Genomic DNA, 15,519 nt, shown 5'->3' with positions numbered 1-15,519 from the left:
TTTGGGAAAAGAGTAGAAATAGGAAAATAGACAGAGGAGGATTTTATGATAAAACGAGCAGTGATAGAGGACTGATGAAAGAAAGTAGGGAGAAAAGGTTTGGTGAAGAGTGAGATAATGGCTGGAAAAAGTATATCAGAGATGAGAGAGGGAGAAGGATAAAAGAAGAGAGAGAGTAGACATATGGTCCTACCGTTCTCTTTCTGCAAGCCAGGTGTCTACTCCCTCAGACACACACACCTGACGCTATAGGGGATATTAATGTCCTTTGGGCCATATGAGACAGATGGAATAGTTCATGTTAATCCCTCTCTGCCCTCCAAAACTGACCCTACCACAGATAGTAAACACAGTGGCAGCCAGCCAGGAATTGTCTAAAGACTCTCCGAAGAGTGCTGAATAGCAAGGCAAGCTGTGACCATAAGTTGATACTAACATCACCAACCAGTCAACCAAAGCACACTACATTTTCTGCCTTTATTTTTCTCCCAGGTGTGTATCCTATGTCTGTATCAGAGGATAAAGTGCCAGGAGAGGAGGTGGGCCGTCTTAAGGCAAAAGACCCTGACCTCGGAGACAATGGACTGGTGAACTACCGCTTAATAGATGGAGATGGAATAGGCATGTTTGAACTGTCCACTGACTCTGAGACCAGAGAGGCTGTCATTAAACTGAAGAAGGTAAGGAACAAAAGAAAGAGACGTGAAACCTTTTTTTTTGTGGTCTATTTGTTGGTAGAACAACAGCATTGACATATCATCACCGTATAAGTTGATATGACAAACTTGTTCACAAACAGTTGCCTATTTACACACTTAACAGTTACATTATCAATCATTTAGAGTCATGTTTCTGGCCACCTGATGAGTGTAACATCAATACTCACCCTCCTTTTAGCTCCTGAAAGAAATATCTGGCTCTTTAGCAGCTAAACACTCCACTATGTTACCCAGTTAGTCACGAACTTTTGTCTACCCAGCTGTTCCGTGAGCAGGTAGTGCACAGAGGGATTTTAGAGCTTTTTTGCTAAAAATGATTGCCTGCTGCAGCCAAAAACAGCCCCATCAGAGTAGTGAGAATGAACCAGAGCAGCAAAGTTATGGGCTAAACAGCTTAACAATGAGCTGTAACTCACTATAAAGCTCTGAAAGCCAAGGGTAGCTTCAGATTCAGGTAATAATTCTTTGCAGGTTCATTATTACGACTGACCCCTTTCACATTGTCACATTTTTTTTCACATTTCGTGTATAACTATTCACGATGATTCTTTCTCCCTTTCCGTAATGGAAAGGGAGAAAATAAAAGTAGAGACGTTGGTTGGTGTTGTTCCTCTGGTCATAAATATTCAGTATAGAGAACATTCAATTAATTGTGTCAGTTTCTGGTAAAGCACGTTGGTCAAAAGTACTGTTAACTGATATGGCTGTTTCAACAGCTAGCTCTTATGGAAACTATGTGTGCGTCATCGCCCACTTTTTCAACTTGCCAGCACAGAAATATAGTTGAGACGGCACTTTTTCTAGGGACAAAGCAGTTTAGTGTGAGCCCCAGCCAGCCAAGATTTAAGTCTGTGTCCATATTTGTGTGAAAGAAAGAAAGAAAGAAAGAAAGAAAGAAAGAAAGAAAGAAAGAAAGAAAGAAAGAAAGAAAGAAAGAAAGAAAGAAAGAAAGAAAGAAAGCGAGGAGTGAGTGGAGTGAGGAAAGTGGGTAGAAGCAGTGGAAAGGTTTTCTGTGTTCCCTTCCCTGACCACCCTCACAGTTTCCTATTGTGTTTGATATGAACACTGACTTTCATGTGTGAGTGAGAGTGCATTAACTTTCATGCTTCCATAGGCCAGAGAGCTCATCTTCTGCCCTATGACTGTAACCCACACGTGTGCGCACACACACACACACACACACACACACGGTAACTAAAGCTTTCAGTGATCCAGCTCAGCACACACAATTACTTTTTCTCCCTCTTTCTCTCCCTCTCTCTGCGTCTCTCTAATGCACGCACACACACAGTCTCTTATTCTAACAAATACACAGTTAGCCCCTCCATCTCAAACACATAAAATGCTCTGTCACACACACACACACACACACACACACACACCACACACACACACACACACACACACACTGTTGTATGTGTGGCTGCAGGTCAGGATTATGAGCTGAATCTTCCAGTGAGCTGTGGTAGCCTGCTTTTCCCTCCTAGGGTGTCCGACCTCTGAGCCTCTCAGTTAAAAAATAATAGCATTCATAGCCAACCTATCAATGTGTGAGGGAAAATAAGAATGGAATGTACTAAAATCTTTCTCAGAAAATTCTCTTATTTATTGTCTTTTGGATGGTTATCCTAGATATTAAAAGATGACATTTTGTAAACTCTTTTATGTTTTTCTGCTTTTCAACCCACGTAATCGCACAGAGGTGATCACTTTTTTTCCCAAATTTCCAAACCATTTCCTTCAGTGAAAGACTTGGCATTCAAATGTGTAATTATGTGCTTGAAAGTATGATGACATTCATGGCAAGTTGCAGTACTTGTCCAGACAGCAATGACGTTGCTCAAAAGAGCAGCCAGCCTTAACCTACAGCTCGTTTTTACTGATGTGGTGGGAAAATCTCTGAATCAATCGATATGAGTCTGTTTCATGCTTTTTTCTCACAACCGTCTGCATGAGCGATTCCTTCGTAGCCCCGTACTGGAGAATGGCATTAAGACTGCCAGGGTTGGGGGCTCTCCTCCCACTGGTATCACCGCGACTGAGCAGGGAAATAAGTGAATGATAATAATAAGTAATGCTCTCTCTTTTTTCTCAACAACTACAATTGTGAGTCCTGGAGCAAAGCAGTTAACCCGCAGTTTAGGCATCAGCCAACAACAGAAAACTATGTGGTTGTGCTGGGCAAATCTCAGGTGGGAATTTCCAAATTTAATCAGATCTGAGGAAAACCTGATATACAAATTGCCTCCACTTCCCCTATTTCCCATATCCCTGGGGAAAAAAAGCACATGGGAACAATTAAATGTTTAGATATTTAAGGAAGATCCCTCAGAGAAGTTGTTAAAATCCATTGACTAAATGTACAGATGAGCAAAGCAGGGCACGCCAAGCAAAATAATGAGAGCAACCGATTATACTCAAGTGTGGCACTGTTTAGGTGTGTGTGTGTGTGTGTGTGTGTGTGTGTGTGTGTGTGTGTGTTGTGTGTGTGTGTGTACCCCAGTCAAAGCCAGAAAACTGTGCTTGAGAAATGTTTAATGCTTGTGTAAACATTTTATGCTCAACTCAATATCGCTAAAGCTAGCCAGGACTGTGACCTCATTGTAAAAACAGTCTGACACACATACAATTGCATGTATGCAAGCTCAGCTAAATGAAGTAACATATACATGGAGACATTCAGTTCCACTTAAGTCTTTCTGGAAAGAATTGACAGCAACAGATGAACAGTATCACTGAACTGACTATCACTAACTAATTGACTGTGTGTGTGTGTGTGTGTGTGTGTGTGTGTGTGTGTGTGTGTGTGTGTGTGTGTGTGGGGAGGTAGGCTTGTGTGTAAGGCCACTGATTGATGCCAGGAGCTATCAAACAATCCTTCACACACTGATCCCTGTATTTCTTGGAATAATAGTCTTTATAGTCTGATGTTGATATGTGTGTGTGTGTGTGTGTTGTGTGTGTGTGTGTGTGTGTGTGTGTGTGTGTGTAAGCACGTTCAGGAGCAAACAATGACAAATACTCACACCATGCAACTCCGCTTTTGCTGCAATCAAACTGATTATGGCATCTCAACAGATGTGTGTCTATGTATGCGTATATGCAAGGGTGTGTGTGTGTATGTTATTATTGTGTCTTAATACTTCTCTCGGGAAATCAACACCTTTTGCCCCCTGAAGGCAGTGCCACGCAAAAACCAAAGGCACACTAGATACACACACAGAAACACACATACAGAGTCACACATAAACACACTTTCAAATCAGCATTGAGAAGCCTTCACTAATCTCAATTCTCTCGCTCTCCGTCTCACACACACACACACACACACACACACACACACACACACACACACAGGGATGAGCTTTAATCAGCTATTCTCTTTCAACTGTGTCCTGACGAAAGCAGTCCACAGAATATTAAGGAGCTGTGTGTGCGTGTGAGAGAGAGAGAGAGAGAGAGAGAGAGAGGGAGAGAGAGAGAGAGAGAGAGGGAGGAAGGCATTATTGTGAATATCATTATCTCACACTGATTACACAAAGAGGGAGAGAATGGAGAGAGAGAGGATCTATAGACTGCGAGAAAGAGAGACAGAGAGAGAAAGAGAGAGAGAGAGAGAGGGCAAAGGAAACAGGGAAAGACCTAGAGACAGAGGGAGCGTAACAAAAAGGGGGAAATGAAAGAACTGGGTCACATCTATCCTATTAGCATTGTACCTGTCATCAACACGTTAAACACCTGCATGTTGTTGTGACTGCATGAGAGTGGAACAATCCATTGAGAGTGGAAACGTCACTCTGGCCTTTGACTGAAAACTGTTCTGAATAGATTAAAGACCAACTGCAAGCTGAGGTATTACCCACAGATGATGGATACTAGCATCCACAGCAAAAGGAAACAATGATATAATATCCTGGCCTTCACCTTGGTCTTTACCCTTTCACTGCAGTAATTATTAGGTTTGAAACCTCTTATCGATAATAAGCAGGTTGCCCACCTCCAATAAATGATAAGACACTATTGTTGTGCGAAAGCTTGTCGAACAGCAGTCCCCATCTATAATATCTGGTATTGGTAGTCTCTGTGACCATATTAATCACCGGTAACCACTGGTAAATCTCATATGTCAACCTCATAAATCTGTAGTAGTTTCACGCTGCTTTTATAACACTTCACACAGGGCTTATGAGGCGTCTCTCCTCCCACTGGGATTTCATTAAGTGATGGTAGCCTGGAGATGAAAAGATTAAGTTAGCTCCTGGGATTTTGGCAGTCCAACATCCCATACCAGCTAGAAAAATACTAGCGAGGGAAAGTAGTTATTATCTGGGTTAATAATACAGCAATGATACCCAAAAGAGCATTATTTACTGTGATTATGGCTATGATGGCGCAGACCTAGAGAGCAAGTCGCAGCATTGTGCTGTTGGCAACGCTCAAGTCCTCATAATCAGAGCAGGGACCATCTCTTGGGTATTATAGCTGTTATACAATGACTGCCAACACCTTTGTTGACTTAAAAGTTTTCCCTGCAGTAGTATATACTCAGTACACACTCAGTGCTTAAGAACAGTCAGGACAGTACCGAATAGACTATCTGGCTGAGGGTCATCGCTTTGTAATTGTTGTGCCACTTCTTCATGACTGAATGAAACTGTAATATGAGGTGTGATGTTTTTCAGTTTTGGCATTGAACAGTGAAACACTCTAGTCACTTCACTATCAAGGTCATTACAAGTCAGTGGTTTTTCTCTCAACATGTAGTAAGAGAATAGCTCTGTTCAATATTAGTGGATTGAACCTCATGGATATTAAAAATCCATGCCAGGGATTTTGTAATAAATTAAAACTAAATATAAAAAAAAACAGTCCACATGCTGTTGTTCTTATGATCTGGGACTTAAATGTCACCACCATGTGACCCAAAGCACTCTCTTGTCCCTTTATCAAGTGGTATACCAAACTCCCAAACCTAACAGCCAGTGATGCATTTAGGTCCAACATATTCATATCATATCATGTAATAACATGCAATACAAACTATCTTAAAATTAAAGTCAGAATTTGGGTTACCCCTGGTTTTGACTGCTGTTGTCAATACAGCTGATAATATCCCAGTTTTCTTTCATGTAGCCACAGCTCCCCCTGCCAGAAGACAAGGATACAGCACTGGTCACTCACTGCATTTCACAAAGTCAACACAACCTCTGCAATAGATAAATAGTGTATTTTCTTCAGCATTCAGATAACATTACACAGCGAAAAGACAGTATGCCATTGTGTGTGTTTACAGTTAACATTTTATCAAACATGGGTGGATATTGATTTGAGATGTACTGATTAAGTGACTTGTATGCTCTCTCTCTCCCTCCCTCTCTCTCTCTCTCTCTCTCTCTCTCTCTCAGCCGGTGGACTTTGAAACTAAAAGGTCCTACACTTTGAAGGTGGAAGGATCCAACCCTCATATCGACCCTCAGTTCATCGCTTGGGGGCCTTATAAGGACGAAGCCACAATAAAGGTATATATATTTAAAATATGTTTGTAATGTGTGCATAGTTATGTGCATGTGTTTAATTGTGAGCAAGAGTACATGCATGTGTGTTTATAACGGCACAGTAAACAGCTTGTATCTGTAACATCACAAGCGTTTTATCCATTCTGCGTGTTTCTTTTTATGTTTGTGTGTGTAGATATCAGTGGAGGATGCAGATGAGCCTCCTGTGTTTGTAGCTCCCAGTTACACTTTTGAGGTAGAAGAGAATGCACCTGAAGGCACCCTGGTGGGACGAGTCCACGCCAAGGACACTGATGTTGCCAACAACCCTGTCAGGTAGCACAGACACAGACACACATTCACTAAATCAGGCTTGTAGTGGTGGGAGAATTTGAATCTCAACTCTAGTGTGAACTCTCGTGGAACAGTGCCATAAAAAACAACTATTAAATAGTGTTCCTTCAGCTACACTGAACAAACAGTGTGACTCAGGGAAACTTGGCTTTACTCTCATATTTTCATTCAGAAGCGCAGATTACACAGAATTAAGTTTTCAGAGTAAATAGGAATGCAAAATAGGATTAAAAAAGCACAGCCGGACTGTGGACTTAGAAGTGAGGATCCCTCTGTCTTGCAGCTGCTATTTGTTTTTGTGGATATCACTTAAGTTTTAATTGATATTATTACAGTAACTAATGTTTGAAAATACAAGCCATTTATGTGTCGTAATTCACATTCACAACTGTTAATTCTCTGTATAGGTACATGATTCCTCGGTACACAGATGTCGAGCAGTTCTTCAGCATTAACGCAGAAGACGGTATGATTACCACAACGAGACAGCTGGACAGAGAAGCACAACCCTGGCACAACATATCTGTGTCAGCCACAGAGATAGGTATGTATGCATATTCATAGACAGACAAACAACCAAATGTGATGTGTGTGGGTTTGTAGGTTTCTCCCCAGTTCTTTCTCTGGGTCACACACATATGTCTCATTACCGTCATGGTACAAGCTAAAAGAAAAAGTATTTGGAATCATTGCTGTCTCCACACTCATATCTACTGTGCTTGAATTTGAAGTGACACAATAGCTATGAGGCTGTCAGCACTAATTTACTGATATTTCAGCCATTCCAGGAGAACAGTTAGTTAGCAGTTACAGAGAAACAAGTCTGTCTGCATTTGATCTTGGATGTTGTGTGGTTTGTGCTGCTAAACCAATCTACAGTATACACTGATATAGGATGGCGAGACAAAGTCAAAGATGAGCAAACTGATGGAAAAATCCCAGATAGCCACCAGGCTGTACATTTGTTGGCATCCAGAGCCCAACCTGTCATTCTGTAGTGCTGGATATACTCCATGACATCTTATGTGCAGACTAAGTGGATTCAAGATGCTGTCTTTAATTTTTTTTCCCCTTCGGGTTGGACTATAGTTAGCATTTTTGCTACGAATGTCAGCGAAGAACTGCCTGAATCTTGGTAAACTAATTATATATTCAGCTTCAGCCAGGAGGGATTGGCTTTATGCAGATTGCTATACAGTAAATGCTTGGTGGTATTATTTTTGTTGAGTGGATCCAGCTGTTACCCCAGTTAGTGTTCAGTGTCTGGTGTCTAAGGTCAATGAATGTAAAGTTTGTCCATGTGGCATCTTCTGTTATTTTCATGTGACTAAGTAAAGTAAAAAGTAAAAGTAAGTAAGTAAAAAGCAGCTGTTAAGGCACCACTAAGGTATGATAAATTTCAACTATTCACTTGTTGCTGTAACTGTTTATGACTGTGACTGAGATTCATAAAGCACATAGGTTTGGTTGGTCAGTAATGCAAAACGCAGTTATCTAAACCTTGAAGCAGTGAAAGAGATGTGAAAAGCTACAGTTGAGGCAACACTGAAACTCTTAACTGCCCATCATGTCCGCAAACACTCTTGCTTACAATTCAGAGACAGTGAGGGGATAAAATAGGGGGATGCCAGTTGACCCAAACGGCCTCTAGAGCTTTCTCTCCCCGGTTTCAGCCCCACAAGCCCTCCAACCAGCGAGCCACAGAGGCCCCACCCTGGTATTCTGTGGTTAGGGCTCAAACTAGCAAAGCGCCGCGTGGTTTCCCTGTGGCGTGCTAGACGCCAGACGGCCAGATGGAAACAGGCACGCCGCCCACAAAGCTAGGACCATTGCAGGCTATGGTAACCGCCATCAGGCCCTGGGAAGCTAAATAAATGCCTAGTAATGACAGGGTAGTGGAAAAATCATACTGACTAGAATTGCAAATATGCAAGGCAGTAGAGTGTAGATTTTTAGATTTTTTTTAGATCAATGGACAGATATAGAAATATTCTGTTCTCTCTCTCAGTCTTTTTTGGTTAATATTCTGAATGAATCAAGAGTTCACATTTGCTTTTTGTGTCTATGGTGGCTGTTCAAATATCATTCTGTTTGATTCACACCATTTTTTCTTCATTTTAACTTCCAGCAGGCATTACCTGACATTTATCACTTTTGCATTATCAAAATGGTTTTGGTAAAAGCAAGCTAATTGAGTGGCAGTCTGTCTGACTGGATATTCAGATGCCTCACAAACTCATGTCTGTAATTTTGCAAATCAAAATAACAAATGGCTGGCTGAGTGGCTGACTGACTGACAGGCAATCTTGCCAGAAAATATTCAGTATGCTTTGTGTTTGGCAAATGCCAAAAATGGATTTGAATAAAGACACACCAGCAATCACGCACATTCAAGAACCATTGACATCTTGTCTCTAATGACTTTGACACAAATTATTGTATGTAGCAGAATGCTGATGATTTTGCCTTATACTCTGTATGTGTGTGTGTATGCATGTGTGTCTACGTAAAGGAGGCCACCACCAGGACACCAAAGTGCGTGTTAACATCAAAGTGAAAGACGTGAATGACAACTCCCCAGAGTTTGCTACCAACAACGAAGTCCTTATGTGTGAAACAGTCGTGCCAGGGAAGGTATGTACATGTGTGTGTGTGCGTGCATGTCAGACTGTAATACAAATATGTAAATATGCATGTAATTTGGAGGACTATGGTAAACAAACCTAAAATTTACCTACAGCCAGTATATAAAATTCCTGTCTTCCTTTCTGATTTGTTTTTCCATGTGTTTGTGTGTGTGTGTGTGTGTGTGGTTTAGGTTATTGAAACAGTAAGTGCAGTGGACAAAGATGAGATGGCTCACAGACAACACTTCACATTCAGCCTCGCTCCAGAAGTCGCCCACAACCATAACTTCTCTCTCAAAGACAACCGAGGTAGATGACCTTTAAAATATTATTTTTTCTTGTCTCCCACTTCTTTTGTTTCTTTTCACTTACTTTCAGTTTCTAGCCTTTCCTAGCAGCCAATCTTCGTGTTTCTTCATCTGTGGTCTCTTTCCCCCCTCCCTTCCACTCAGATTAGATCAAAGCATAACCAGATGGAGGCTTACAGTACCTTGTAGAAAGCAGCAGGTGCTCTGAATCTCTCTCTCTCTATCTCATACACAAATACACACACAACATACACACACAAATGCACACATGTCCTGCGGGCTGTATTAATTGCAGCGGGGTCCCTGTCCGTCTGTACATACATCTTAGGGAGGCAACTGATTGAATTAAGTTTTGTGAGTACTGGGAGACTAAAAAAAAGAAAATGAGAGAGAGAGAGAGAGAGAGAGAGAGAGACAGGGAGGGAGAGAAAGAGAATATAGACCGAGAAGAAGTGGTTGTAAGAGACTGAGGAGAAGAAGAACACAAAAGTGGAAATGCTAACTGAGTTGAGATCCATATGATCAACAGGGAGGAAAGTACAGGATTTGAGGGACCTGGAGGGGATTGTAACAATATTGGGGTTAGTGTATGGTGCTGATACACAGCACCATACACTACACAGTTTTGTATACCATTTAGACAGACAGACTGACAGACAGATAGATATATGGGGAGTCACTCTTTCCATCTGTCCTAATACCTTCAGATGCCTCAGATCCACACACATGCAATACACACACACACAGCTGTCAGGGAGTACCAGTGTTGGCAGGAGGCTGATAGCAACAGATGAGAGTGACATCAGTAACAGAGAGGGCTGGGGTCTACCTTCACTGTTTTTGAAAAGTTTTATTAAGCCCCTGTGAGGTTTGTTTGTACTCAAAAGTGACTGTGATGTATCCTTCTTTTCCTTTTACCTGTGCTTTATTTTACATGTGATGTATGCTTTGTTTCTTTGCATGTTCAAACATTTTAATTTCAAACTGTATCCATAAATAAAAATGATTAATGTCGACGTTTTACTGTACAGTAAACCTTTCAGAGAGTGCAGTTATTATGTTCTCAATAGCTGGGAATCACCATGTTCTGCTAGGTATGATTACTGTTTTTGTGCATGGAATCTGGTGGCTTTGATCAGAGCAATATAATGCTTTAACAGAAAGAACCTATGTCTGCTTTAAAGCTTGTGAAATGCCTCCAAAGTAAGTCAGCCCATCCTTTCTTGGCTATACAGGCTATGTGACATTAGAAATCGTCACAGGGCTGTCAGAAAGAAGTATGTTTGAGACGGTACCGTAGAGGCAAAGCCAGCTGCGAGCCCATGACATAAAAGCAGTAACAATGGCTTTTGATTAAACTTCCTCCTTAACTGATGAATGCACCCACTATTAATTTTATTTTATTGAATTTAATATCACAAAAGTCACACCTCATTTGCTCTAGGGTAAAATATATGTGTCTCTGTGTGTGGGTGGTTGACACTGGGTATGTGTGGACAATGATAAACAAGGAAAATGTGCATGTGAGTTGCTGAGAGAGCAAAAGAAGAAAAAGAGCATTGTGCAGGTTTTTGCACATGTATGCAAGTGTGATGAAGTTCAAGCTGATGATGAAATTCAGCAGTATGTACTTACTTACATTCTTTTATATTCCATTGTCCTTCTGCAGTTTTAAGAGAATACTTTATTATCATTTACCTACTCATCTTTCGGTTTACAAACTACGTCTATCTGTCTCCACAGACAGCACAGCCAGTATCTATGTGCTCCGTAAAGGATTCAGTCGCCTGACCCAGGATGTTTACTACCTTCCCATCGAGATAAATGACAACGGCTTCCCTGCAATGAGCAGCACCAACACCCTGACCATCAGAGTGTGTTCCTGTGACAGCAAAGACACCATCCTCTCCTGTAACGTGGAGCCCTACATCCTACCTGCTGGTCTCAGCACTGGGGCACTGATAGCTATACTGGCCTGTATTGTCATTCTGCTGGGTAAGAAGCTAAAATTTGAATTGTAATGTGTATGAGTACAAGTTTACACTGCATTTTATCCATAGCACTACACAACTGAGAACCTTTGAGACCCTGAGATGTTGATAACCACCTGCAATTAAAATAGCACGTGTATATCACAATACAATAATTATATCAATTAGACTGTCCGAGGTCAAATTACAGTAACTCCCACAGTGCATACTAATTATCTAATGCTCGCTTTTCTACTTTTTCACAAAGACTGTGTGAGGATCAGTATGTAACTACTAAATGCAGAATGATTTTTAAATAGTATGTTTCTCTTTGGCAGCAATAGTGGTGTTGTTTGTTGCACTGCGGCGTCAGAAGAAGGAGCCACTGATAGTGTTCGAGGAGGAGGACATCAGAGAGAATATTATCACTTATGACGATGAAGGAGGTGGTGAGGAGGACACTGAGGCTTTCGACATCGCTACACTGCAGGTATGAAGTGGGGTAGGGTGGCAGTAAATATTGTAGTATTTTTAAACGTTTTAATACTTTCGTTGAAAGAGATAATAGGTACAGAACAAGTAGTTAAAGACAGGCTTAACTTCACTACAGGCAGGTAAAACACAGTTTGTATCTGTCAATTTCAGCTGACAGTAAATGCTTATGTACAGTCAAATTACAAATCTATTTAAATTTTGTTCAAATTCTTCTTCTTTTGTCTTTTTTCATTATTATTTCATTATTATTTAAATATGATGGATCAACAAATACATTCAAAATTTATTTTACAAAAAAACTTTCTTCGCAGCCTTAACTGTCAGATTTTAAAGCAAGGTGCTCTCTTTCTAACTGTTTAGAACCCAGATGGTGCCAATGGTTTCCTGCCAAGGAAGGACATCAAACCAGAGCTTCAGTATCCCCTTAGGCCCGGTATTGGCCGTCCTGCAGCCAACAGTGTTGATGTCGATGACTTCATCAAAACTCGCATTGCAGAGGCTGACAGCGACCCGACTGCACCTCCCTACGACTCCATTCAGATCTACGGCTATGAAGGCAGAGGATCATTGGCTGGCTCATTGAGTTCCCTCGAGTCTGTCACAACAGAGTCTGACTTGGATTATGACTATCTGCAGAGTTGGGGGCCGAGGTTTAAGAAGCTGGCAGATTTGTATGGGACCAAAGACTGCTCCATTAATGATGGTGATGATGGTGAAGACTCTTAACAGTGGTCTTGCTGAGTGGACGCCCCTGATTTCTGATTTATTGATTCCATGAGGTTTTGTTAACTGAGGGTTAACACTCCCCAGTTCCCAATTGTTACCAACTACCAACTGATCAATTCATGCCAATTTGTCAACAAACGTTAACAGCTCTTCCTTCCCTGGCACCTACCTGGTCCACCAAGAAGATTTGTTAATGAACACATAATGAACGCTTGGACTCAAACCGCTCCCAGTTTTTCCCAGTCTCTCCTTTCCCTCCAATATCTCTTTCCCTCTCTCTATTTCTACAGACTTGAGCATTGTAGGGCTGGGAGATTTGTTATGTCAACCATTTGTCTGTTTGGAAGTAAATTGCTGGGAAAAAATGTTGCTGTATGATCAAAATGACTTGCTTATAGCAAACTGTTTAGTTTATTAGAGGTTCTATATACTTTTGTGGACTGGATTCACCTACTTCCTCGGTGGTACCTGAGAGAGATTTTATTCCCGTAACAGGTCCCAGTGGTCTTAACAGGTCGCATAGTAGCTCTCTTTGTGATGTATGTAAAAGACGCACTAGAAAGAGAGTGAGAGAGAGCAAATTAAAGTAAGTTAAAAGAAAAAAGTTAGTGTTGGATACAGCAACTGCCTGATTTTATGAAAAAGATATGGAAGGTCACAATGTGTCAGTAGGGTCAAACAGTTGAAACAAAACGCTTTTTTCACATTTGTTGTTGTGTGTGCAGAATTCAGCAGGTACTGTGGTTTAGATGGCGTGACAGACTCTGGGTTGTTGATACTTTGAAGATGCTCACAGCATCTTCACAGTATGGTGGCCTTATAATAAATAAACAACAACTCCAGGGGTAAACACAACAAGAGTAACAATAGAGACCGCTAGCTTCAGTAGCTACACACAGACAAACACATGAGGATTGAGTATCTGTGAAAATGTTACTCAAATACCATTTTTTGTACTCCCAAAAAGAGACAAACTAAACATGGATTCAATTATAAACTGTGGATGATTCTTGTTTTCATTCTTCACTGCAAAGAAGACATGACGCCCCGTCCCCATCCACGCCCCTGTGTTCCCATTCCTCCCATCAACAATCACTTCCCATACCAAGTCCACCAATGAATGATCACTTCCTCATTTGGAGTCCACCAATGATGATCAATCACAATGAGTAAAAACCTGTGAGCTCTAAAAATCGCCTTAAACTTAATGGACACTCTTGCAACGCAGTGCATTCTCTTTTTTTCTCTTTTTGTTTCTTTTTGTAACTTGAAAAGTATATTCAGAAAGCAAACTATTCTCCATGTTAGGTATGTACAGAGCAATGTGCAGACATGTGATAAATCACTTTGAGGATCCAACTTGCGCCTCAAGCACTCTTAAAATAGAATGTACTGTTTCTGCTAGCACGGTAAATGTAGTCCAAGTAAATGTGCATTGTGTTTTTTTCCCAACACCAGCTATGTTGGCAGCAACATCTGTTGTATCAACATGTGTTGCTTTTTCAAAAAGGACCAGTGTGTAGGATTTACCTCTGTTGGCAGCAGTAAATAATTATTCATAATTATGTTTAGGAGTTTATAGTCACCTGAAACTAAGAATTGTTGTGTTTTCCTTAGCTTAGATAAGCGCTTCATATCTACACAGGGAGCAGGTCCTCTGCCACGGAGCTCTCCATGTTGCACCACCAAGTTTTACAGTAGCCCAAAAACACTGGCTCTAGAGAGGGTCTTTTTACTTTACCTGAAGAAGACCATAGGTTCTCCTACACACTTGGAAAAGGTGGGGTGAAAGAAGGGGTATTCAGTTGGCTGTAGTCTGTAACTTCATCCCTAGATGCCACTAAATCCTACACACTGGTCTTTAAAACATAAAATGTGCACATTGGAAAATAGCACAAGGTGTGTTTTCTGAGCCACATATACAAAGAGGCTGAAACCAGAACATCCTTTTTAAGCGTGTAGGTTCTTGTTCAATCTTTTTTAATGTTATTATATTATTATGGTTATTATTGTTGTTTTTTTATTATTATTATTATTATTATCATTATTATGACAATAATTGTTCTTTCTTTGGCTGCAGCTACACAGGGACCAAATTATGTTTAACTTTTTGCAGCTCAGATTTGTTCTTATGGTTGTCAAAACATGGAGAGACTACATGGTATTCGATTTTAACTTTGGACAGCTATAAGAAATTTACTGCCAAAAGTTTAACATCAGCTTTGGTTTATGCCTGTGTGAATACAACCTGTCTTTAATTTGATTTTTTTTCTTTGTTTTTTTTTTTTTTCCATTATTTGGCGTTTTGTCGTTCTTTCTCCCTGTTCAAGAGGAAAACTAGCAATCTGTGTTTGTTGCAGTGAGAGAACGCCTCGTTTTTATTCTCTGTCAAGTTTTATGGTACCGATTTGTACAATTTTAAAAGTTCTTATTTTAGTATACATGCAGAATATTCCAGTATTACAACAAAAACATGTTAAGAAGATAAGATTAAAAAAATGTTACAGCATCACACTTATATTTTCTGAACATTGTACTGTTGCTTTACTATGTGCTTCAATCTCCGAAGCGAAAAAAAAACTTTGAAATAAATGCTCTTTTTATAAAATGATATTGAACTGTGTGTGGAAGTAAGCTTTGTGTTAGCTTTGGCGATTACGTTGCTTATATTTTACTGAAAGGAAAACCATTAGCCGATGTAGTGGGAGTCAGATGGTCTACTTGGGATCCATATATGGCATGAGTAAAACAAAACAAATGGCAGTCTGTCACCTGTGGAACAGGTTCAATCGAAACCATTTAAATCTGACCTCACTTCAATGATC

General features: G+C 40.5%; 1 protein-coding gene across 1 annotated transcript in view; it reads left to right on the top strand.

Annotated features, from left to right (window-relative positions):
- The window catches only part of cdh11 (cadherin 11, type 2, OB-cadherin (osteoblast)), an 81,641-nt gene extending 66,336 nt beyond the window's left edge, over nucleotides 1-15,305 (top strand). Inside the window, exons 8-16 of the mRNA XM_056395162.1 lie at nucleotides 493-680; nucleotides 6,125-6,238; nucleotides 6,411-6,550; nucleotides 6,976-7,112; nucleotides 9,081-9,202; nucleotides 9,387-9,504; nucleotides 11,247-11,498; nucleotides 11,812-11,963; nucleotides 12,329-15,305. Of these exons, the coding sequence (XP_056251137.1) occupies nucleotides 493-680; nucleotides 6,125-6,238; nucleotides 6,411-6,550; nucleotides 6,976-7,112; nucleotides 9,081-9,202; nucleotides 9,387-9,504; nucleotides 11,247-11,498; nucleotides 11,812-11,963; nucleotides 12,329-12,694 (1,589 nt within the window). The 3' untranslated portion in view covers nucleotides 12,695-15,305. The remainder of the gene's footprint in view (nucleotides 1-492; nucleotides 681-6,124; nucleotides 6,239-6,410; nucleotides 6,551-6,975; nucleotides 7,113-9,080; nucleotides 9,203-9,386; nucleotides 9,505-11,246; nucleotides 11,499-11,811; nucleotides 11,964-12,328) is intronic.
- The last annotated feature ends 214 nt before the right edge of the window (nucleotides 15,306-15,519 follow it).

Source organism: Seriola aureovittata, chromosome 14, assembly GCF_021018895.1.
Source record: "Seriola aureovittata isolate HTS-2021-v1 ecotype China chromosome 14, ASM2101889v1, whole genome shotgun sequence".
Taxonomy (NCBI): Eukaryota; Metazoa; Chordata; class Actinopteri; order Carangiformes; family Carangidae; genus Seriola; species Seriola aureovittata.
The sequence above is the reverse complement of the archived record's forward strand: the minus strand, read 5'-3'. Positions and strand labels throughout refer to the sequence as shown.